Source organism: Phocoena phocoena, chromosome 10, assembly GCF_963924675.1.
Source record: "Phocoena phocoena chromosome 10, mPhoPho1.1, whole genome shotgun sequence".
NCBI classification, from domain to species: domain Eukaryota; kingdom Metazoa; phylum Chordata; class Mammalia; order Artiodactyla; family Phocoenidae; genus Phocoena; species Phocoena phocoena.
The window spans coordinates 100,105,504-100,128,592 of record NC_089228.1 but is presented as its reverse complement, the minus strand read 5'-3'; the positions used below and the strand labels follow the sequence as shown (position 1 = coordinate 100,128,592).

Here is a 23,089-nt window from a genome sequence, read left to right as displayed (position 1 = left end):
AGGGCCCCACCCTTAAGACCTCATTTAACCTTAATTACCTCTCCAAATACAGTCACATTGGGGGTTTGGACTTTGAATTTTGGAGGGGACAGAATTCAGCCCAGAATGGAGGCCTAACCTAGAACAGGGGTCAGGAGACCTCTTTAGGAAAATGGTGATTGGACAGATTAACATGAATCAACGGAAAGGAGTTCTTCAGGTTGATGTGGTACACCCCCTCCAAGCTGCTGCCACAGTTGTCATTAATTGAGAAATGAGAGAGCTGGATCCTGGAGAGAGGGCATACTTGACCTGGGCTGAGTTTTCATCTGGTTCACGTATACTGTACATCCACAGAAAAAGGAACTGTATATGTAAATTTTCAACAACAGTCATCACTTCACACCCAAAAATAGACTCACATTTTCCAGGAGGCTTGGCAAACTATGTAATGGCAAACAAAAAGTAAGGATGCTGTGGGCAGAGTATGAATAGACTGCTTCTCGCCACACATCCACTTGTAGCTACTGGCCTGTTTCCATATTATCACCTTTATTTGTGTGTGTGTGTGAGAACTGTGCGATTTGCCTTTGAGAATAGTTGTTCACGAAAGTATACTCCACTGTATACTGCCTGATGGAAGCAAGTGCAAAGGAAAGCAAAGATTTGGCGTCAGGCTTGAAAAAAAAAAAAAACATAAGAGGGATTAGATTCTGGTAGTTAAAACCATTTGGGGAAACCAAAAGGGCTGGTTCCAGGTCTTGGGTAGGAAAAGTACAGAGTAAACTTGGGTTAATCAAAGCAGGGAAGTACTTGAGGACTAACAGGGATGTGTCAAAGAGACACAGGTGGTTATAGTGGTTTCCACTGGTCAAACTTGGGACCATTTGAGCATCAACAAGAATTATGATGGTTAAAAAAAAAATTAAAGTCCAAGATACAGGATGGAAATGGACATTGATTATTAATGGGCTGAATCCATATAACAAATACTCATAGTCTTTAGTAAATGCCTCTTGCATTGTTCACTTTGTGTTGACAGCATCATTTAGGCTATGTCAAATACCAGTGATCTTACTATTCAGAAGAAGTCCATGGAACCATGGAAAAATTTTTATTATTGATTTGATCCAATTCAATTTTCTCAAAAATATCAGTATTTTGTATTCACTTTATAATTTCTGCAAACACATTTTCTGCTTATAAAACAAGAATTATGATGGTAATGGAGTATGTAATAACGAATTTAAAAACCTTTAATAATGATTTTTAAAAAACCAAACCGTGATTCCATAGTGAAACAAACAATAGAAAAAATGACGGCGTGGTAAGAATGGCAGCTAATAAACGTGGGAGCATGACAGAGTTACAGAATCATCGGGTACGTAATCAGTAATGTAGTCACAGATTCAGTGAAGGATTGTGTGAGTTTGCTGGGAACGGCACGTTCACATGGCCTCAAAGTAGCATCCCTCAGATTACTTACCAAATACCAAGAGGAAAATGTACAGTTACAATGGAGCCATGCAGTCACTGTCTTTACCGAGTGATCAAATTTAGCATTACTGACAGCAGGAGAATCTAAGATATGTGTCCTCTATGAGGTGTGATAAAGAGGTACACATGTCTTGCAAAAAAATGCTTACACTGAATCTAGTCGTAAGGGGAAGATCTAACAAGTCCAGGAGGAACATTCTACCAGACAACTGGCGGGGAGTCGGGACAAAATTCAATGACAAGTTACAGAGGAGAGTGGAGGAAACTGTTCTGCATTAAAAGAGCCGATTACAGCTGATGGGTTGAAAAAAATAATAAAACGGCTATCAAAGGAATTTCGGAGGCAGCTCGGGAAATTTGAATACGAATTATGTTAGATGATACTATGAAATCATTAATTTTCTAGGTTTGATCATATATTATGCTTATGTCGGGCTATGTCCTTATTCTTGGGAGATGCATACAGACGTCTGTGGGGGTGAAGTATCCGCAACTTTCAAATAATTCGTCAAAAATCAGTGTGCGGGGCTGTGTGTATAGAGACGGTGGGAGAGAGGCCAAATATTAAGCAGTTAATGAACTGGAGGACGGCTATGCGAATGCTCATTGTACTACTCTTTAAACTTTTCTGTAGATATAAAAGCGTTTTTTTTTTTTTTTTAAAGATTGGGGCGGGTAACGCCGTTCAGGGAAGGCCAAGTGCGAAGGCATCCGCGAGCCTTACGGAGGTAAGCGACGTCGGGAAGGGACGGAAGAGACTTCTCAGAACAGCTTCCGCCCTTCCCGGGGCCCTTCCCTGTTGGCGGATCCAGTCACGTGGCTACGTGGCCCCGCCCACAGCTCCCAGAGGCCCGCGCGCGCCGCCGGCAGTTGGGCCGCTCCTTCCGGGCCGGCAGGCGGGTAAGTGGTCGTGCGGCGGCCATGGATGGCGATCCTCCCCCGGTGGAGGAGCGGCGGCGGCTGCGGGAGGAGCTGAGCGAGTTCGTGGAGAGCTGCTGCCGGACGCTGGAGGAGGTGACGGCGTCGCTGGGCTGGAGCCTGGACCGGCTGGACCCCGGGGAGGAGGAGGCGGCCGAGGTGAGGGGCGCGGGGTCCTCCCGGGGGCCCTCAGCCTGCGGAGCCCCTGGCGGCGGGCGCGGCCCCGCGTCTGCAGGGCCGTGGGAGGCGCGGGATCCGGCCTGCAGCGCCCGACGCCCCCGGGATGCTCGCACCCATCCCCGGGCTGCGCACCCCTGCGGAACCTCGCCCTAAGGAGCCGAGGGATCGCGGCGGGTGCAGAGCGGAGCGGATAGCCGGGCTGGGGTGTGACTGGGAGATACGCGGGCGGGTCTCGGGGTGCTGCTCGCGGAGGCGGCGGCGGCTTGCCCTGTCATCTGTCGCGTGGATTCCGCACTTGCACCAGACTCGGTGTCGGGAGGGCTTGGGAGTGCAGGTCATTTTTCTCAGCCTCCAGACTTTGCACCGATTCCACGATTATTAAAGGATGTCAACCTAGAGTCGGTACTAGCAGCTCTCCTGGACGTTAGGAAGAGATGTAGGCAAGAGTATTGGGGTGAACAATCCTGATTTTTTTTTTTTTTTTTTTTTAATGGGATGGGAAGAAGGGAAGTGCTCCAGTGTGGCATCGTTATTCATGCGGTCGACTATTCTTTCTGGGTTTACCATTTTGAAAAAACACCTTTGGGAATTCCCTGGCGGTCCAGGGGTTAGGATTCCGCGCTTCCGCTGCAGGGGGCCCGGGTTCAATTCAACCCCAGGCCTGGGAACTAAGATCCCGCGCGCTGCCCGGCCAGAGGAGAAAACAGCAGCAACACTTTTATTATTTGTTTAGAGGTATATTTGAAGCTGTGAATTCCATTGAGTGGGGCCTTCCAAGCCTTTCCACACCACTGTTTGCCCAGCGATTTAGTAAATTTAGATTTCTTTTAGTAACAGTTAAATAGAGCTTTGTATATGCCACTTACTATAATTACCTCCTTTAATATTCATAGTTACCCTATGAGGTAGGTACCGTTAGCCACTTTTTACAGATGAGGAAACAAGCCAGAAGAGGTGATACTTTGTCCCAGGACACATTGCTGAGAGGTGGCAGTTAGGATTTGAACCCCCAGGCATTCTGCTCTGAGAGCCCCTGTGCCTGATTGGTATGCTGCCGCTCTAAAACTCCTCTCTGAAATTCCCAAATTCGGGCAATCGGCTGTGGGTGTGTATCTGACCTTTGCAAAACCAGTGTCTGATATTCAGGAGAGGAACTGGCTTAAACATCCTGGTAAGTGACATTCATACTTCCTAGACCAGGTGCAGTCCAGATAGGCAGTGAATCTTCACTCTTCTGCTGGAGTGTTTTCATACTGAAGTTGAGTGAACAGCGTCACAGTTCCCATCCTCGCAGAGCTCAGCGGCTGGTGGTGGTGATGCGGGGGAATACGGAGAGATCAGCCGCTACCGTGTAATGTGATAAAGTCTGTGAAGGCTGGGTTGGAATTGCTGTAGTGCCGGTTATTGTAGGCTGTGAGGGGATGGCCAGGACTTCCTGGGTAAAGTGAATTCTAAGCTGATAAATGAAAGTGAGCTGCATTAGCTAGTGAAGCACAGAGAAAGCATCAACAGCATGTGTAGAAATCCAGAGACAAGGGTGTGGTGAGCAGATCAGGAAACTTCCGGTGGTTAAGGATAGCTAAGGCTATGGGGAAGGAGGGGAATGATGGTCAGTAGGGGCCAGACCTTAAAGATCCTTGTGTCAGCCGTGTTAAAGAATCTGGATTTTTTTTTTTTTTCTTAATGAGAACAGTGGGGGAGGCATGCAAGTTTTTGGTTTTTTCTTTAATTTATTTATTTCTGATTGCGTCGGGTCTCTGTTGCTCCACATGGGCTTTCTCTAGTTGTGGCGTGCAGGGGCTACTCTTCATTGCTGTGCGCGGGCTTCTCATTGCGGTGGCTTCTCTTGTTGCGGAGCACGGGCTCTAGGTGCGTGGGCTTCAGTAGTTGTGGCTCGTGGGCTCAGTAGTTGCTGCACGTGGGCTCTAGAGCGCAGGCTCAGTAGTTGTGCACGGGCTTAGTTGCTCCGCGGCATGTGGGATCTTCCCGGACCAGGGCTCGAACCTGCGTCCCCTGCCTTGGCAGGAGGATTCTTGACCACTGCGCCACCAGGGAAGCCCCGCATGGGAGTATTTTAAGCCAAGGCATATCATGATTATACTTGTCTTTTAATAAAATAATAATTGCTTATATTTATTGAATGCTTACTATTTACCAGGCCCAGTCCAAATTGCTTTATGTGTATAAACTCATAGCTCTGTGAGAGAGGTCCTGCTGTTACACCCCTTTTATAGATGAGGAAACTGAGGCAAAGTAAGGTTCAGTACCTTGACTAAGTTCATAGTCAGTAAGTGGCAGGCCTGGGATTCAAGCTAGCTGCAGTGTGGAGAATGGAGAACAGCCAGACCGGAAGTGGAGGGAGCAGTTAGGCAGTGGCCGTTGTAACCCAGGAGGGAGGTGATGATCTCCTGCATAGGGACATGGCAGTGGGCATGGATTATGTGGAAGGATTTCAGAGTTCGTTAGGAGGAAAAAAGACTAGCTGATTGGTAGGTGAGGTTGTCCAGGCAGTGAGTGTAAACACATCTTTCAAGAGTTGGGCTTTGATGGGTTGAAGAGGGGCAGAGACTGTAAGGGGGAGAGAGAATGAGGGAGGATTTTTTTTTTTTTTTTCTGTTTTTCTGTGTACACTCACACAGGGGCGTTGGGAGAGGCCTACGGAAGAGGATATAAAAACATTTAATGGTATAATTATTTCCTTAAAAATTATGTACCTTTTTTCTTTGCTTCTGTTTGATCTTTACAGGATGAAGTTGCCATATGCCCTTATGATTCCAATCATCGCATGCCTAAGTCGTCTCTAGCAAAGCACATGGTATCTTGTAGATTGAGGAAACTGGGCTATACCAAAGAAGAAGAGGTACCATATATCTATTATGTGTATGTTGTGTAATTCATGCCTTAATAAATTCACAGTATTTGGAAGGTACAGTGTGATGTTTTCTGACAAAATGATAGTCATTTGAGGGGTGCAATGGTACTTGCCTCATTTTTCAAATTATTGCAAGAAATGTTTAAACGATATTAATCTATTGTTGGTTTATCTCAAATCTTAAAATAGTCATATGATACTGAAAAACACTAAGATTTTGTTTTTTTTATTGTTTAGGGTAAAATGTATAATTCTGACTTTTTCTATGAGAATGCGAAGATACCTTCAGTTACCTTGAGTAAGTATTAATATAATTTAAAAATATCTTAGTGTAGCTGTACCTGTATAGGTATTGATATTTCTTTTTTAAATTAATTTATTTTTATTTATTTTTGGCTGCATTGGGTCTTCGTTGCTGTGCGCGGGCCTTCTCTAGTTGTGGCGAGCGGGGGCTGCTCTTCACTGCGGTGCATGGGCTTCTCGTCGCAGTGGCTTATCTAGTTGTGGAGCACGGGCTCTACGCGCATGGGCTTCAGTAGTTGCGGCCCGTGGCTTCTAGAGCACTCTGTAGTTGTGGCACACGGGCTTAGTTGCTCCTTGTCATGTGGGATCTTCCCAGTCTAGGGACCGAACCCGTGTGCCCTGCATTGGCATGCGGATTCTTAAATGCTGTGCCACCAGGGAAGTCCTAATGTTTCATTTTTGAATTATCAAAAGAATGGACTTTATAAGTATACTTATGGTTGATTAAGAAGGGTTTTCTTTTTTTTTTTAAGATTTTTTTTTTTGATGTGGAACGTTTTTTAAAGTCTTTATTGAATTTGTTACAATATTGCTTCTGTTTTATGTTCTTTTGATTTTTTGGCTGCGAGGCATGTGGGATCTTAGCTCCCCAGCCAGGAATCGAACCCGCACCCCCTGTATTGGAAGGCGAAGTCTTAACCACTGGACTGCCAGGAAAGTCCCAAGAAGGATATTTCCTATAGTGACACTAGTTTGCTCAATCTGAAATTTGGAGACCAGGCTTATAATAGGCAATGAAAATCCTCCAAAGCTTTGTACAATAGGACAGATGCCTTCCTTCTTGATTATAACAAAAATCTGGCCACACACATAATTTGACGATAGAACTGAGGATGGAAATGTGTTCCAAGTGTTCACAGCATACATAGAGGTTAAAATCTTGGACTTTGGAATCAGAATGCCCTGAGTCAAGTAATTTTGTCACTAATAGTTGTGTGACTTTCAGTAAGGTAATTAACCTGTTAGTTGCCTAAATTTCTTTATAAAATGCGGATGATGATAATAGCACCCTTGTGAGGATTAAATGATGTAATGATATATGTAATATGGTTAGAATACTGCCTGACACTTAGCTGGGATTCAAGAAATGTTAGATATTATATTGGTTGATAAAATTTGTAGCAGCTACTGCTGCAGGCTTGATTATAGTGTTTTCTGAATTGCTTGAAGTCTGGTTACTTACTGGATTCTAGGTAGATCTGAAAGAATTCTGCATTCAGAGTACCTTGGCAGCACTGTGGGTGTTAAGATTCTGGAAGGTTTCTCAATGTGCCCAAGGAGCTTGGATTGGAACCCAGTTAATTTCATTGTGGACACTGACGATTCGTATTGTATTTATGGATTTTTTTGACAGATAAGGACTCACAATTCCAGATAATTAAACAAGCTAGAGATGCAGTTGGAAACGATGGTGATTATTATAATCAAAGTAAGTGGCATCAAAGTTTGAACTAATTAATAAAACTGTTTTTCTTCCATAGCACATGTTACTAATTTTCAAGAGAAATCTTATGAGAACAGTTATGAGAAAGGCTAAGTTTTACATTTGACATTAGACTCAGTGCTTGGTGTCAGCTTCATTTGTTAGATATATTCCACTGAGATACACCAATCTCACCAGAACACTGTTTTAGCTGGGGATTCATGCTTTGGAATTACCTAATAGGTGAGATTGCCCCGTAGATAATTTTTTTTTAATTATTATTTAGTAAATAAATCCCATTGAGTAGACTGTCTCATCCTGACGTTTCCCCTCTCTCTTGAGAATTAGCCCAGTGTTAAATGTAGGAATGTCGAAATGCAACGTAAGAGGAAAGGCTCGGGCTAATCTGTCCCCACAGCTACTCCTCGGTGAAGCACAAACAACGGTTTTATATACAATTTCAGAGGGTTTGTGGATCCCTGCATGCCCAGGCTGGCTTAAGAGTTTCTGCCTGGGACTTAACTTCAGCAGAGACTAGGTTAGAATTTTTAAGTTTGAGCTTCTAGGAAATTGAAAGAAACCTTAATCCTTCAAAATCATAGAAGAAAACAAGTAAATGCAGTTAACAGATTTCTGACTCTAGGTAGACCATCCAGCCAAAGCTGACTGGCTCTGATAAGAATTCTCAATTGACTTCTTTAAGCCTCCTGAAGGTAGCTTTCTCTGGACATCTTACCTTTTTCTCCCTCACTCTTCTTTTTAGCTGAATGATACTCACTAGCCCATAGTTAGGATTTCTTTTCTCCTGTGTTGATGTTCAGGGTCTTAATCCCATTGTTCTAAGCCAGTATCTGGGCTTCATTTCTCCCTCAGTTGCCCTGTGGCTGCAGAAGGAAGAAGTCTTCTTAGTCTGCATTAGATTGGTTCCTTGGAACAGCCAGAAGCGTATTGCTTGTATTTCCTGTTTTGAAGATCCCATTTAGTACTTTTTGTGCTAAATTGCAGGTTTTATTCTTTGAGGGAGACATTTGACTCTCATCTTATTTGAAGAGATTACTGAGCTATAGTCAGTCAAGCCTTTTTTGACCCCTGTTCAGTTAGTGAACCAATTAAAAAAGTAAAGGATTTTGGTTTGGTTTTTTTTTTTTTTTTGGAGGGGTTATTAGTTAAAGGACTTTTTTTGACCTTAGCTAGTTAGATAGATTTACTGAATTTATTTTAGAGTTGAAAGAGAACTTGGAGATAATCTAATCCAGCTTCTGCTTTTTACAGATCAGGAAACAAATCCTGTCTGATAGAGATGATAAAGTTCTGGGGTGCTTGTTCTAAAGGTTCTCAGTGCTTTTATATTTTAGAAGAGAGTTTTTTTATTTTTCAAAGCTCTCTTATTCATTTCATTTCCCTTTGACAACAAACTTGTGATAAGTTAAACAAGTATTTGCTCTTTCATATTAGATGAAGAAATAGAGGCACACAGAAGTGAATTAACACCCCTTTGCTATAATACAGGAAAGCTGGATTGAGACAACAAACTTGTGATAAGTTAAACAAGTATTTGCTCTTTCATATTAGATGAAGAAATAGAGGCACACAGAAGTGAATTAACACCCCTTTGCTATAATACAGGAAAGCTGGATTGAGAGCCAAGTTCTGAATTTTGCCGATTTGCACATTGAGTTTAATTCTTTACAAAAGCAAATAATTACTTTGAATGAATAGTTCTTTCAATAGATAGTTAAGAGGAACTTCTATTTGATTTTGAATTTTTGTATTAGCTTAAATTAAGACTTCATTGTTAAGAATAACATGTTATATGATCTGTAACCCTCTTTTTAAAACTTTTTTTCATCTGTGTAGAGTTCTGCAATTTCTCAATAGAGATTAATTTTTGTGGCGCACTTATGTCTTACACATCTAAAATTTTTTACCCCAGGACAAAAATCTCTTTAATACTTTCTTATTGATGTTTACTTTGAAGGAAGAATAACTAACATTAATAGTTTTACATTTTCCATTTCATTAATGTTTTGTTTGTTATATACTAAATTGTCAGTTTTTTATGTTTTCATTTCATCAGTCACATCAGGTCTAAACTCAAGGTATAGAGTTCTCAATTCGTTAACCTTTGTCAAAGCTTGAACAGCCATTAGATCTACTTATTTATTTTCGGATATAGTTACTTAGGTTAATTTTATAACCAAGATACTAATTTCAGTCATAAACAGTCATTTTATATAGTTGGTGGTTTATCTTTTTCCTTCAATATTAAAAATTCAAGTTTCTGTACTTCAGTTTCATGGCATCTGTTTGGGTGGTGGCCATGATTTGAACATCAGTGTACTATGATAAAGAACCCCAAAGAGACAGGAGATTATGGTTCTAGACCTGATCTGTTCCTACCACTTGTGAGATGTTGGCAAATCGTTTTACTTCCAAGGACCTCATTTCTTCATCTCCAGCGTTAGGAAATTGACTCTGTATGAATTCTTCGCAAAATTCTGAATTTGTACCTTTAACACGAGTTCATGTTTAATATTGTTAAATATATTATTATTTAATATTAATGTTTATTATTAATATTTAATATCGTATCTCACACGTTTGAGATGCCCTGTGTTGGCAGAAAGGACCAACACAGAAGAAAGAGAGTTCAAGTTATTGAAAAAGTAGATGAGTTTCAGTTTGGGATGGTGAGAAAGTTCTGGAGACGGATAGACATGATGATTGCACAACAGTATGAATGTACTAGATGCCACTGAACTGTGCACCCGAGAATGGTTCAAATGGTAAACTCCACGTGTATATTTTACCACAGTTTTTCAAAACTACTATAAAAAAGGGTAGATAGAGGGCCACGGAATTAGTGTGATTACAGCTCGTTCAGATATGCCTCTAAATTGTGTAGAAACTTGCGTTTGAACTTTTACATTTTGTGGAAATGTAAGCTTATTTAAGTGTGTTTATTTTTTTGTGTGTCGGAAATATCTATGTTCTGAATGATTTGAATGCAGCTTGTTTAACTTTTCCTGTACTTTTTCTTTTTCAGTAATTGGGGTGAGTATAAAGAGGAATTAGGAACCTGAATGTACTCCTTATTTAAAGATATGCAGTATCCTTTTTGCAAATGATATCCTTTTAAAAGTATCACTCAAATTTCTAAACTTTATCTTAATCACTGTCACAATATTATAGTCTTGATTTGGAATTTTAGTTGAATTTCAAAGAATTTAAATATCAGTCTTGACCATACAGAAATTTAAGATGAATAAAGAAAACTCCAAAATATTTTAAGGAGGAAATTATACTTCTTTGTTTAAAAAGAGCAGAGAGAGGTTTATATGGAGCTTGTTTATAATACGTCAGTGTTTTCTAATCTTTTGTATTTTTCTCCTAGAATATATAACCTGTATTCAGATAAATTCAGTTTATCAAAGCCATCTCATTTTTATATTATAAAATTAAATGTTTTAACATCTGGCTTTCCCTAGCGTCTACCAGAATTAGAGTAAGATGGATTGAAAAGGAGGGAACCCTCCTTCCGCACTAATTCAGAAGCCTTCTGCTAGTACAGGTGCTTTATCTGTAGCTGTTACCCCACGGACTCAGATTCAGTGTAGCTCTCCTCTTAATTTGTAGACAAATGTAAAGTCATCTCTTTTCTTGTGTTGTAATGCTTAGTTCATAGGGTGCTCTCATTTGAATTTTTGTTTTGCCTCTTTACCTAGGAAGTCAGTGAGATTAAACTTTATCAATATAAGTATTTGAGAAGAGCTACTGATTTTACATTGTTCTGTGAACCTAAGTTATTACTTTAGGGTAACTAGCAAACATTAAAAGGATTCCTTTAGTAGCTCATGTTCTTTGTTTGCATTTGTGAATAATGAAGTCTAGAAAGAATCATTTTAAATTGCTTTATTTACAGTTACAGTAATTTTTTTGTTTCTTTGAGAAAATTTGAATCTCAAAACAAATTTTCTTCAATGTTTAATACATCATATCAAGGTATTGTATTTACTTTTTTTCATTAATGAGCAGATTTTAGAAAGTTCTATGACTTTGGTGGGGGGGGTATTGTTAACGTTTTTCACTTAATTTGCTGCTTCCGAAAATTAAATCAGGGTTAGTCTCAGTCTGTCTTTCTCTGGTCTTTCTTGGGATTTCTGTTACTTAACTGTTTCTTGGTCCCTAGCTCTAAGTCATTGCACAAATGGGAGGTATTTTGACTATGGAACATCTAGCTTGATGTCTCTCATAAAAAATGATATTTTTTACACATTTTTCATATTTCTATAATTTATCTCCAAAGGGACTGTAATGTGTATTACCTATTAAAAACATTTTTTTCCCCAGCTTTTATGGGGAAAAGCATACAGACAGAAAGAAAGTTACTATCTACCTTTATAGTATGGGTAGCCTTTTAAAAGTTTTTTTTCTTAGCAAATTGTCTCATGGTTATTACTGCCTGCCTTCATGGGATCTGTCTTAACGTTGTTGGAAAGAATAGCAAACGTCCACAACGGCAAACATTCTGTGGATGTAGCATTCAGGACAGAGTCAATGTTGACCGTTATCACACAGATTGATGTTTTGTATGTTTAGGGATTACTATGAAAACAGATTGCTTGTGTTAATTTAATGTTGCATTATTACAGCGCATGTTTAAAGATAAGTATAGTAGATCATAAATCCACAAAGCTTCATGTATTGTTTATCCTTGTGATTTTATTTTTACTCTAGGGATGTATTCTTCATTGCCTGTTGAAGTTCCTCTGAATCACAAACGGTTTGTTTGTGATCTAACCCAAGCCGATCGTCTTGCCCTCTATGATTTTGTAATCGAGGAGACAAAGAAAAAACGGTCAGATTCTCAAATTATTGAAAATGACAGCGATCTCTTTGTAGACTTGGCTGCCAAAGTCAATCAAGGTTTGAGACGAATATCATAGTTTTCTATTTCTTAATTGTCATTCCATCCTTTGAGTGTTATTAAGATGACTTGTCAGGCCACTTTGAGTTGGAATAGGATGGTTTTGTGTCATCTGTCATTCACATATATATTAAGATGTTTACTTAGTACTTGAAATTTTGCTCTCTGATTGTTATATTAAGCATACCTTACTTCTGTAAGAATGTTCCTTGAGCTGGGCTGTCACTTTAATCTCTGTACCTAAGCACTGTTATGTTCAATTAATGGTTAGAGAAAAGGAGTGATATAAAACTTAGTCCACTTATATAACAGAATTTTCAGAATATTTTTGAGTGCTATAGTATTACAATACATTAAAGCATGTTGAAATATCGGATGATTATGGTGTTCCTTCCCACTAATTCATAAGAATTTATAGCTTCTGAGGATGTAATAATTTTATTTTGTTCTTTTATTAGATAATAGTCGAAAAAGTCCAAAATCTTACCTTGAAATCCTGGCAGAAGTGAGAGATTATAAAAGAAGACGCCAGTCCTATAGAGCTAAGAATGTTCACATAACCAAGAAATCATATACTGAGGTATGTTTTGCATAATTGTATGGAGCTTTGTTGAACACGGGGATTTCCCTTAGATACTCGTCCTCTGTCCCATGGATTTCCACAGTTCCTTAGAGGTTTTCTGAGCGGAAGTGGCTCCACAGTGGCCACACCTGCTTTGTATTTGCTCCATCACTCTCAGACCCACCCTTTACCAGACAAAGGCTTTTCAGGGTACAAAGCCCTTCTATGAAGAGGTTGTGCAGGGCTTCCCTGGTGGCCCAGTGGTTGAGAGTCCGCCTGCTGATGCAGGGGACTAAGGGTTCGTGTCCTAGTCTGGGAGGATCCCACATGCCACAGAGGGCCTGGGCCCGTGAACCATGGCCGCTGAGCCTGCGTGTCCGGAGCCTGTGCTCCGCAGCGGGAGAGGCCACAACAGTAGGAGGCCCGTGTACCGCAAAAAAAAAAAGGCTGTGCAGTCTTACAAGAACACTGCTTTTGAGAAAGTGGTATTACATCACGATGAGGACATAGATTTTGGCTTTAGACAGACCTGGGCTTGAGTTTTGATTCTGCAGTTTATCATTGGCTCTTTGACTTGGGCAAATTATTTGAGCTTTTCAAGATTCAGATGTTTTCATTTTATAGTAATACAGACTGCAGGGTTATTGTGAGAAGTAATTGAAATAATGCTTATGGACAAAGAAATTGTTCAGTGAATATCTTTTTTGGCAGAAATTTTAGTGTGCGTTTATGTACTTTACTAAACATTTGGGCTTAAGAAATGTCTTGGTATAAATTATTTGTAATTTATATTATAAAATAATTTTATGTATATTATAAAATTTAAGCACATTAACCTCTTGATGTATATCTAGACTTATTTTCAGATGTCATTTAGTGGGTAGAGCTGATGAATTTTTGGTACGTGAATCACCTTGCCTAGACACTGTAAATAATTCCCTCATTGAGTCTCTAATTGTTCCCATGTTACTTCTTCCTTCCTTTTATGATTTTAGAGACCTTCCATAATCTGGCCTCATTTTACCAAGCGTTTTCTTTTGCTTTAGTCAAGCATGTCTGTTAAAGTGTATCTGATCACACGTACTTATTCTTACCTCAGTATCCTAATACATGTTGTCTCATCTGCGGTGCCTTTTGTTTTGCTGTTTAGAAACTTGATGCCCACTCACTGTTTCCATGAGGTGTTGATGGCTCTGAGCCATCTGCTGGCTTACTGCACTCATGCTCTGTACCGACAGCTTAGCACTTGGTTTTATGCTGTGCTTTTTGCAATTAAAGTACATGTTTTAGACTTACCTTACTCAGGCATCGCCCTAGTGAGTCTTACAGTCCCTCAAATCCTTGGTGGTTCAACACTTGTTTCTTCTCTGGTCTCATAACCTTGAACTCAAGTATAAGTGTCGTTACTAAGTGCTCTTTACAATTTTATGGTTAACTTTTTTTTTTTAAATAAATTTATTTACTTATTTAATTTTTGGCTGCGTTGGGTCTTCGTAGCTGCGCACGGGCTTTCTCTGGTTGCGGCGAGCAGGGGCTACTCTTCGTTGCGGTGCACAGGGCTTCTCACTGCGGTGGCTTCTCTTGTTGCGGAGCATGGGCTCTAGGTGCATGGGCTTCAGTAATTGTGGCACATGGGCTCAATAGTTGTGGCTCGCGAGCTCTAGAGCACAGGCTCAGTAGTTGTGGCGCACGGGCTTAGTTGCTCTGCGGCATGTGGGACTTGCCCGGACCAGGGCTCAAACCCGTTTCCCCTGCATTGGCAGGCGGATTCTTAACCACGGCGCCACCGGCGATGTCCCTGAGCAGCTCTGTTATCTGAAATTCGGTACTTAACTCTCTGTAGGTGATTCGGGATGTGATCAACGTGCACATGGAGGAACTCGGCAGCCAGTGGCGGGAGGAGCAGGAGAATGCAGACGACGATGTGGAGAAGTATGTCAGCGCGTCAGTTGGTGAAAATAGTTCTGTGTTTATTCTGTCACCTGTAATTGTTCAACTGAATTTTAGCACCTCCAGGACCATTAGTAGCACGCCGTAATTCATCAGAACGCTTACTGTTCTTGATTTTACCACAGTTGTGAAACATGCCATTAAGAGCTAAGTTTCTTTGCCTGCCCTCTTATCTGGAGTGCAGGGTTATACGTATTTAGTCTCTGTCTGTCACTGGTCTGATACAGAATATTGAGCTTTAGGCTGGTCTGTACTGGAGACCATAGTTAAAACTGTTTACTGTTCTTTCTGTTCCAGGAATGAAGAAGGGCGGTCGGCTTCAGTAGACTCACGGCAGTCTGGGGGAAGCTACCTGGAGGCGGAGTGTTCACGACATAGAAGGGATCGGAGTAGGAGCCCGCATAAACGCAAAAGAAACAAAGAGAAGGACAAACACTGGGACTCAAGAAGAAGGAAAGAGAGGTAAGCCCGGCACTGCGTCATTCGCTGTCGAATTGTTGATGCTTGAGAAGCAAGCAAAAGGCCCTTCTGTCATAGGCCATGCTGAGGACATGGCTTGTAAGTAAATTAAGGTGAGGAGAGTAAACAATTGATGACGATTCTTAACATTCATCCTGTCTCAGTTCAGATATCCACAGCTCTACCTGCCTGATCGGTACGGTTTCCCTTTTTTATTACTTGTTTCCTCACCAGGAGATGGGAAAGTAATGTCTAGGTAGAAAGTTAACCATGTTAAAAAGGTGTTTGCCTAGATCTTTCTTCAGTCCTTCCTGTGTCCCTCCCTCCCTTTCTTGTTTCTCTTTCTCATCCTTTCTTTCTCTTGCTAATTCATCAGATAAAGGATGTTATAAAGTCAGAGAGAAGGTCTAAGCTTTAATGGCAGTCAGTTTTGCCCTTGTTGGTATTCCTGGTAAGATTCTGAAAGCTGCGGAGATATAAAGTAATACTGAAATAGTGAATTCAGATCGACCGAGGTCTGTTCCTGTATCCAGCTGCTTACTGGGCATCTACGTGGATCTCAAATTTGTCAGGTCTACGCCTGAACTTGACTTTTTCTTGGTCTGCTCCTCTTCCGCCAGTACTCCTGTCCTGGTTAGTGGACGGCCATCATCTGTTCACCTAAGCCAGCAGTCGAGGACTCAGGCTCCCTTTTACTCTGTACCATCTGGTCCTAGTCGCCAGATCTGTGTGAAGATGCGTCACATGCGCCTCCTCTCTCTGTCCTTAAGGCTGTCATCTGGAAAACGATGGCTGTGTTCCTCATTGTTCTCTCTGTAGGCTTGTCGCACATGGACCTATCCCCGCCCCGCTGCCAGAGTGGACTTGCACCTCTTAAAACTCCTCAGTGGTAGAGTTCACGTTCTTCGGAACAGCTCTCGACATCTCCAGGAGCAGGGCTCCTGCCTACCTACCTTGTATTTGCCCCTGCCCCGTGAACCACGCAACTTCTGCTCTGGCCAGCCCGGACTCCTCACAACTCCCCATCCGCACTGGGCCTCGTCCGTGCCTCCACCTCGTGTCCTGCTGCCTGGTTGTTGTTGTTGTTTAATATTTATTTATTTATTTGTTTGGTAGCACTGAGTCTTAGTTTCGGCATGTGGGCTCCTTAGTTGCAGCTCGCTGCCATTCGAACTCTTAGTGGCGGCATGCACATGGGATCTACTTCCCTGACCAGGGACCGAACGCGGGCCCCCCTGCACTGGGAGCGCGGAGTCTTACCCACTGTGCCACTGGGGAGTCCTTTAAGCCTTCGGTAAACTCATCCTTTAAGACCCAGCTTAGTCATGTCCATGAAGCCTTTTTCACTCATTCAGACAGAGCTGATCTTTCCCATTTTGTTACCACTCTACCCAGCACCTACTTTTTATTGAACGTAAGTTATTTCTCTCTCTACTAGACTGAGCTCGTTGAAAGCAGGTCCATGTCTTATTTAGTATTATTTGCACAGTGCTTGTCTAGCAATAGGCTTTTTTTTTTTTTTTTTTTTTTTTGCGGTACGCAGGCCTCTCACTGTTGTGGCCTCTCCCGTTGCGGAGCACGGGCTCCGGACGCGCAAGCTCGGCGGCCATGGCTCACGGGCCCAGCCGCTCCGCGGCATGTGGGATCTTCCCGGACCGGGGCACGAACCCGTGTCCCCTGCATCGGCAGGCGGACTCTCAACCACTGCGCCACCAGGGAAGCCCTAGCAATAGGCTTTTAAGTGACACCTCTCCAGGGCCAGTGGCGATCAGGATATTAGTAAGACTTACTGGTTCCATAATTTTGCTCATCTTATTATCATTCAGTTCATAGAGTTAAAGCTAGCTATGATTTAGTCCTTCTCTTATAAAAATGAAATATTTGCTTAGTAAACCCTTTTGATTCATTTAATGCATGATAATCTGTGATAATTATGCACACGTTAACTTTTTTTAAAATATATTTATTTATTTATTTATTTTTGGCAGCATTGCGTCTTTGTTGCTGCGAGCAGGCTTTCTCTAGTTGCGGCGAGCGGGGGCTACTCTTCGTTGCGGCGTGCAGGCTTCTCACTGCGGTGGCTTGTTGTAGAACACGGGCTCCAGGCGCACGGGCTTTAGTAGTTGTGCGGGCTTAGTAGTTGTGGCTCGTGGGCTCTAGAGCACAGGCTTAGTAGTTGTGGCACACAGGTGTAGCTGCTCCGCGGCATGTGGCATCTTCCCGGACCAGGGCTCGAACCCATGTGCCCTGCATTGGCAGGCGGATTCTTGACCACTGTACCACCAGGGAAGCCCCTGCACACGTTAACTCTTGATTAGCTATCAGAAATTGTGCTGTCTCACTTCTTCTGGTTGTCAGTGCTTCTTCCACTTAAGTAATTTTTGACATGTCCAGTCAGTCCCTATTGACTTACATATGTTAGATAACCTCAAAATCTAAACATGAGTCATCTTCCTTTAGAGAGGATAAACAGTATTAGCGGGAAACACTTCTCACTAGGCTAGTCTTTGAGGGCCACCCTTGAGAGGGAATGAATTGTGGGAGTTGAGATGGGGGCCAGGGTGAGTAGATCAGACATCTGAACTCCTCCTATGACTCCAGCATCCTGTTTGCAATGAACTCTCAGGTCATCGACCGGGTACATATAGTCAGAGTTAATTTTAAAGTGTAACTGCAGAGCGCAGGTAAAGAATCCGCTTTCCTTATCCCTGTCTCAATTTTGTCCTGTAGTTCTAATGATGGATTTTTTATATCTACTCCTAAAAAAAGTCACTGATCAGTTTTAAGGGCATGTTTTAACTTGTTCTGGTTTATATCTGATGTCAGTATATTACTGTGAATTATTATTTTAAAGCTTTGATATTAAAGTGCCTGTCATTTATAATTTTTTTTTCACCCCTTTCGTTTCAGGGATGGGGAAAGACATCATAGTCATAAAAGAAGAAAGCAAAAAATATAAACGAAGTATTTGTGCGTGTATTAATTATGCTTTTGCCATGGTAACCAGTATGCTGGCGTTTTTATCATAATTGCTTTGAGTAGGAGAATGTGCTTATATGAACTGTTCAGTGCTCAGATCATTATTTTTCAACCAATACTTACATCTCAAACCATGAGTACATTGATTATGCCCTAGAAATTTGTTTTCCTTATATTTTAATGGATGATTGCCTCCTATTAACTGATTTTGTCTCATTCTTTTTTTGATAATTTATGTATCAGAGAATTCTTTAATTAAAGTGAATATTTAAACTATATAACTAATACATAAATGCATTCTTACTGTAAAAAATTTAACCTTGGGCTTCCCTGGTGGCGCAGTGGTTGAGAGTCCGCCTGCCGATGCAGGGGACACGGGTTCGTGCCCCGGTCTGGGAGGATCCCACATGCCGCGGAGCGGCTGGGCCCGTGAGCCATGGCCGCTGAGCCTGCGCGTCTGGAGCCTGTGCTCCGCAATGGGAGAGGCCACAACAGTGAGAGGCCCGTGAACCGCAAATAAAAAAGAAAAATTAAACCTTACAGATAAGGCTAAAGAACGCTTGGAGCACCACCTGTGATCCCTGTGGCCACCCCAGGGGGTAACCACGGGTGAACTGTAAAAGGGAAAAACAACCCAAATATTCATTAGAAGCGGAAAGGCCTGGCTAAATAAAATGTGGTATAGTCACATGATAGACTACTATATTGGATTTAAAGAAATAAACTGTATTATCATGAATAAATCTCAGAGGCATGCTAAATGAAAATAAACAAGTTTCAGAAACATATGTACAAGTTATATCTATGTACAAAACAATACTGTACATCTTCTCTGGATGTATATGTATGTAAATATATTTTTAAAGGTTCAGAAGAACTCATCCCAAACTCCCAACAGTGATTATTTGAGGGAGGAGGTATAAATGGGAGAGAGAAAGGATGGAAACCAGGATTGGGAGGGTGGTCAAAGGGAACTTTAGCTTTATCCATTATGCATTAATTTTTTAAAAATAAGGTAGTATTTGTGTTTCACTTGTTAATTAAAAATATACTGTCGTTTTGTTTTTTATAAATAAAGTTGATTGAGGTACTGTTTACATACAGTAAAATACATTCATTTAAAGTGTACATTTCATTGAGTTTTGACAAACTTATACCCCCCCCCGCCCCATGTATCTATCCTTCATCTCAGTCAAGATAGGGAACATTTCTGTCTCCCTCAGAAGTTCCCTTATACCCCTTTTCCCAATCAGTTTCTCTACCACCAGCCCTAAACAACCACAGGTCTTCTTTTTGTTACTGTTGATTAGATCCATCTTTTCTAGAATTCATGTAAGTGGAATGCTACAACACAGTGCTTGCCTCTTCACAGACTGATCCATGTTGTGTGTGTCAGTAGTCTGTTCCTTCTCGTTGCTAGTAGTATAGTATAGTCTATTGTATGCCAGATTGTTCAGTTGAAACTTTGGCATTAAATGTTAAACATCTCATGTCTGAAGAGCAGTATCTGCGAAACCCAGGTTAAGGATTCCAAGGTGGGTTCCAAATAGAAAGGAAACCTTGATTATGTGAGTAAGTAACTGACAACGCCAGAAAGGTTGACTGGTTTTAGATCAGATTGGCTGCTAGGTTCAGGTGTGGAAGAAGCTCTCCGATTTATAAGGTGAGAATCAACGGGTCGCTTGCCAGTATGAAGCCCTATTAGTGCCGTTGTACTTAATTTCTAAGTATATAAAATTCAGATTGAAAAGTCTTAAAAACAAGGACTTTGGAGTAACCGTAATGTTGAGCTGTATGACATTGCTGCTTTTGTAGGTCAAATCCATTTGAATGATCAGCAGTTTCCTATAGTATAACTTCATTTATAATACTGTTTTTCATTATGATTTCAATGACTTTACTAACTAGAAGATGGACTTGGGCTTTTAGTAGGAGAGAGAGAAGGGGAAAGGAATAGGGTGGTGGGATCGGGGAAAAATAGGATAGTGCTTCTTTAATGTCCTGCTAGATTCACTTGTTTGCAAAAATTTGCCAAATTTTTGTTAAAGTGTCTCCGTTCACGAGGTATATCGGTCTGTAGTTTACTTGTAATGTCTGTCTGGGTTTTGGTATCAAGATAATGATGGCTGGGAAAGTTTCCTTCCTCTTTTTTTATCTGGAATTGTGAATAATTGATACTATTCCTTTTTAAAAGGTATTTGGTAGAATTTACCAGTGAAGCCATCTGGGACTGGAGTGTTCTTTGTGGGAAGGTTTTTATCTATGAATTTAATATACTGAATCTATTTCAAGGTATCTGTTTCTTCTTGAGTAAACTTAGATAGAAAAAGAGATTGAATTAAGCCCACATTAAGCAGAAGGAAGAAAATAAAGAACATAAATCAGTGAAATAGGAAACTGGAAAGCAATAGAGTGAAAGAAACCAAAAACTAGTTTTTCAGAAAGGTGAATAAACTTGATAAGCCTCTAGGCAGATGACTCTAGCCAGGAGGAAAAAAAGAAATTAGTATCAAGAATGACTGTGGAGGTGTTGCTAAAGATTCTACAGACTTTAAAAATGATAGAAAGGGAATATTATGCCAGTAAATTCAACAATTTAGATGAAATGGGTAAATTCCTTGAAATACACAAATTACCTAAGTTTACTCAAGAAGAAACATACCTCGGTCAATGTAATTTACCATATTGACGTGCTAAAGAAAAACCATATGATCCTCCATAGATGCAGAGAAAACATGATAAAGTTCAATACCTATTTAGGGCTTAAAAAACACAAAACACTCTCGGCAAACTAGAAATGGAAGGGAACTGCCTCACCTTCCAAAGGGACATCTACAAAACATTGTAGATGTTTTAAAGTGAAAGATTGAATAATTTTTCCTATGACTGGGTGCAAGGCAAAGATGTCTGCTCTTGCCACTTCTATTCAACATTGTACTGAGGTCCTAACTGGTACAATAATGCAATAGAAAGAAAGAAAATGTGTTTAGATTGGAAAGGATGAAGTAATAATTGTCTAAATTCACAGATGACATAGTCATCTATGTAGAGATTTACCCAAAAAAAAACCCTACTAGAACTCATAAATTTAGCAAGGTCAATTCATAAAAATCTGTTATAACTTTTATATGCTAGTAATGAAAATTGGAAATAGCATCAATAAGCATAAAATACATAGGAAGAAATTTAATAAAGTGTGTGTGAGACCTGCATGCTGAAGACCACAAATCTTCCTGAGAGAAATTAAAGACATAAATGAAGAGGTGCTGAAACTGAGGGTAGTCATCATTTAGACCCATTAAACTGTAGCTTGCTTAATAAATAATGAACTGTAACTGCCTTCACTGGTCAAGCTGGCTTTAACTTTAAGAAAAACTCCCCGCCTTCCAAGCATCAAGTAGCCTGGACAGTAAGATGTCTGCCCGAGTTGGTTTTCAGGAACTTGGTGTCAGCTGCGTCCAGTTCAACTTCGAGCTGGTTAAGATGGGTTGGGACCCTTGAGACCCTCCAGCTGGACTTGGGTGAATGTCCAATCAGTGACCTTTTGACGTCAGAGAGCTGAAAACTCCACGCTCAGAGCGTGTAGATGCTGCAGTTTTCTGAGTGTGAGTCCCATGGAGAAGCCTGTAGCTTAGTGGCGCCTGCGCATAACCACGATGACCTCACCTTTTTCTTCTTGCCAGTCACCTTTCCCACGCTCCCCATGCCTCAGCTTCATCCTGTAAGTATCCCAAGCCCTGGCCTTCGGGGAGGTGGATTTGAATTGTTCTCCCGGCCCCTCGTGAATAAACCTCTTCTCCACTGCAGACCTCAGCATCTCAGCGTTTGGCTGGCTGCGTGTCGGGCAAACAAACCTGGTCTGGTAACAGCACCATGCTCACAGATGAGAAGATAACATGTTTAAGGTACCCGTTCTCTCTAGATTGAACAAGTTTCAATGCAATTGCGGTACATTCCCAGCAGGCTTTTTTTTTTTTTTTCTTTCTTGAAAGCATAATGCATTTTAAAAACTGATAAAAATATACATAACATAAAATATATCATTTTAAACAGTGTTAAGTGCACAGTTCAGTGACCGTAAGTACATTCACATTGTTGTACAACCGTCACCTCCGTCCATCACTAGAACTTTTCCAGCTTCCCAAACTGAGACTCTGTCTCCATTAAACACTCCCCATCCTGCCCCATCCCTCCCCACCCCAGCCCCTGGCAACTATCATTCTCCTTTCCCTCGCTATGAATCTGACTATTCCAGGGACCTCACATAAGTGGAACCATGCAATGTTTGTCCTTTTGTGTTTGGCTTATTTGTCGACAAAAAAATCTCATGAGAGTTGTGCGTTAAGTTTTACTCGGGGCAAAATGAAGACTATAGCCTGAGAGCATCTCAGATAGCTCTGAGAAACTGCTCCAAAGAGGTAGGGGGAGAGGTCAGCGTTATATGTGATTTCAGTGAAGGGGACTCTGGCAGATGCTGGCTGCTGGTCACGAGGAGCAGATGTCACCATGAATGACTTCAGTGCTTTTCCAAATATGAGGAAATGCAAGAAGTGGAATGCTCATAAAATCTTCTCCTGAAAATATCTAACTATCTGAAGGCCTGTTCTGCCAGTTTTTCTCGGAGCACAGAGGGCCTCATTCCTGATCTCCACCCTGAGCTCCTTCCAGGGCGTGTTGAAGGTCAGTGGCTGTAGTTGCTTTTGTAGAGGCAGACGGCAAGTGCCAATTTTTAGCTGGCACGCTTCACCTCAAAGTTCACCCAATGTTGTAGTATGCCAGCAGGATTTTTTTTTGATAGAAATTGACTTTAAAATTTATATGGACATGCAGTGGATCTGAAAGAGAACAGTTTAGGGAGGAAAAAGAATAAAGTTGGGACACTTATACTACTTGATTTCAAGATTCATTACAAAGTTACAGTAACTAAGACCGAGTGGTACTGGCACCAGGGTAGCCATGTCGATGAATAGAACAGAAAAAAAAAAAAAATCTAGAAACAGATACACAGATATGTGATCAGTTGGTTTTCGACAAGCCACT

General features: G+C 41.2%; 1 protein-coding gene across 1 annotated transcript; it reads left to right on the top strand.

The window, feature by feature from the left end:
• The first annotated feature begins 2,397 nt into the window (after positions 1-2,397).
• SNRNP48 (small nuclear ribonucleoprotein U11/U12 subunit 48) lies at positions 2,398-18,029 on the top strand. Its single transcript, XM_065886194.1, has 9 exons — positions 2,398-2,553; positions 5,321-5,434; positions 5,684-5,744; positions 7,104-7,178; positions 11,910-12,098; positions 12,558-12,679; positions 14,505-14,593; positions 14,909-15,073; positions 17,981-18,029. The coding sequence occupies exons 1-9, from the start codon at positions 2,398-2,400 to the stop codon at positions 18,027-18,029; spliced, it is 1,020 nt and encodes a 339-aa protein (XP_065742266.1).
• The last annotated feature ends 5,060 nt before the right edge of the window (positions 18,030-23,089 follow it).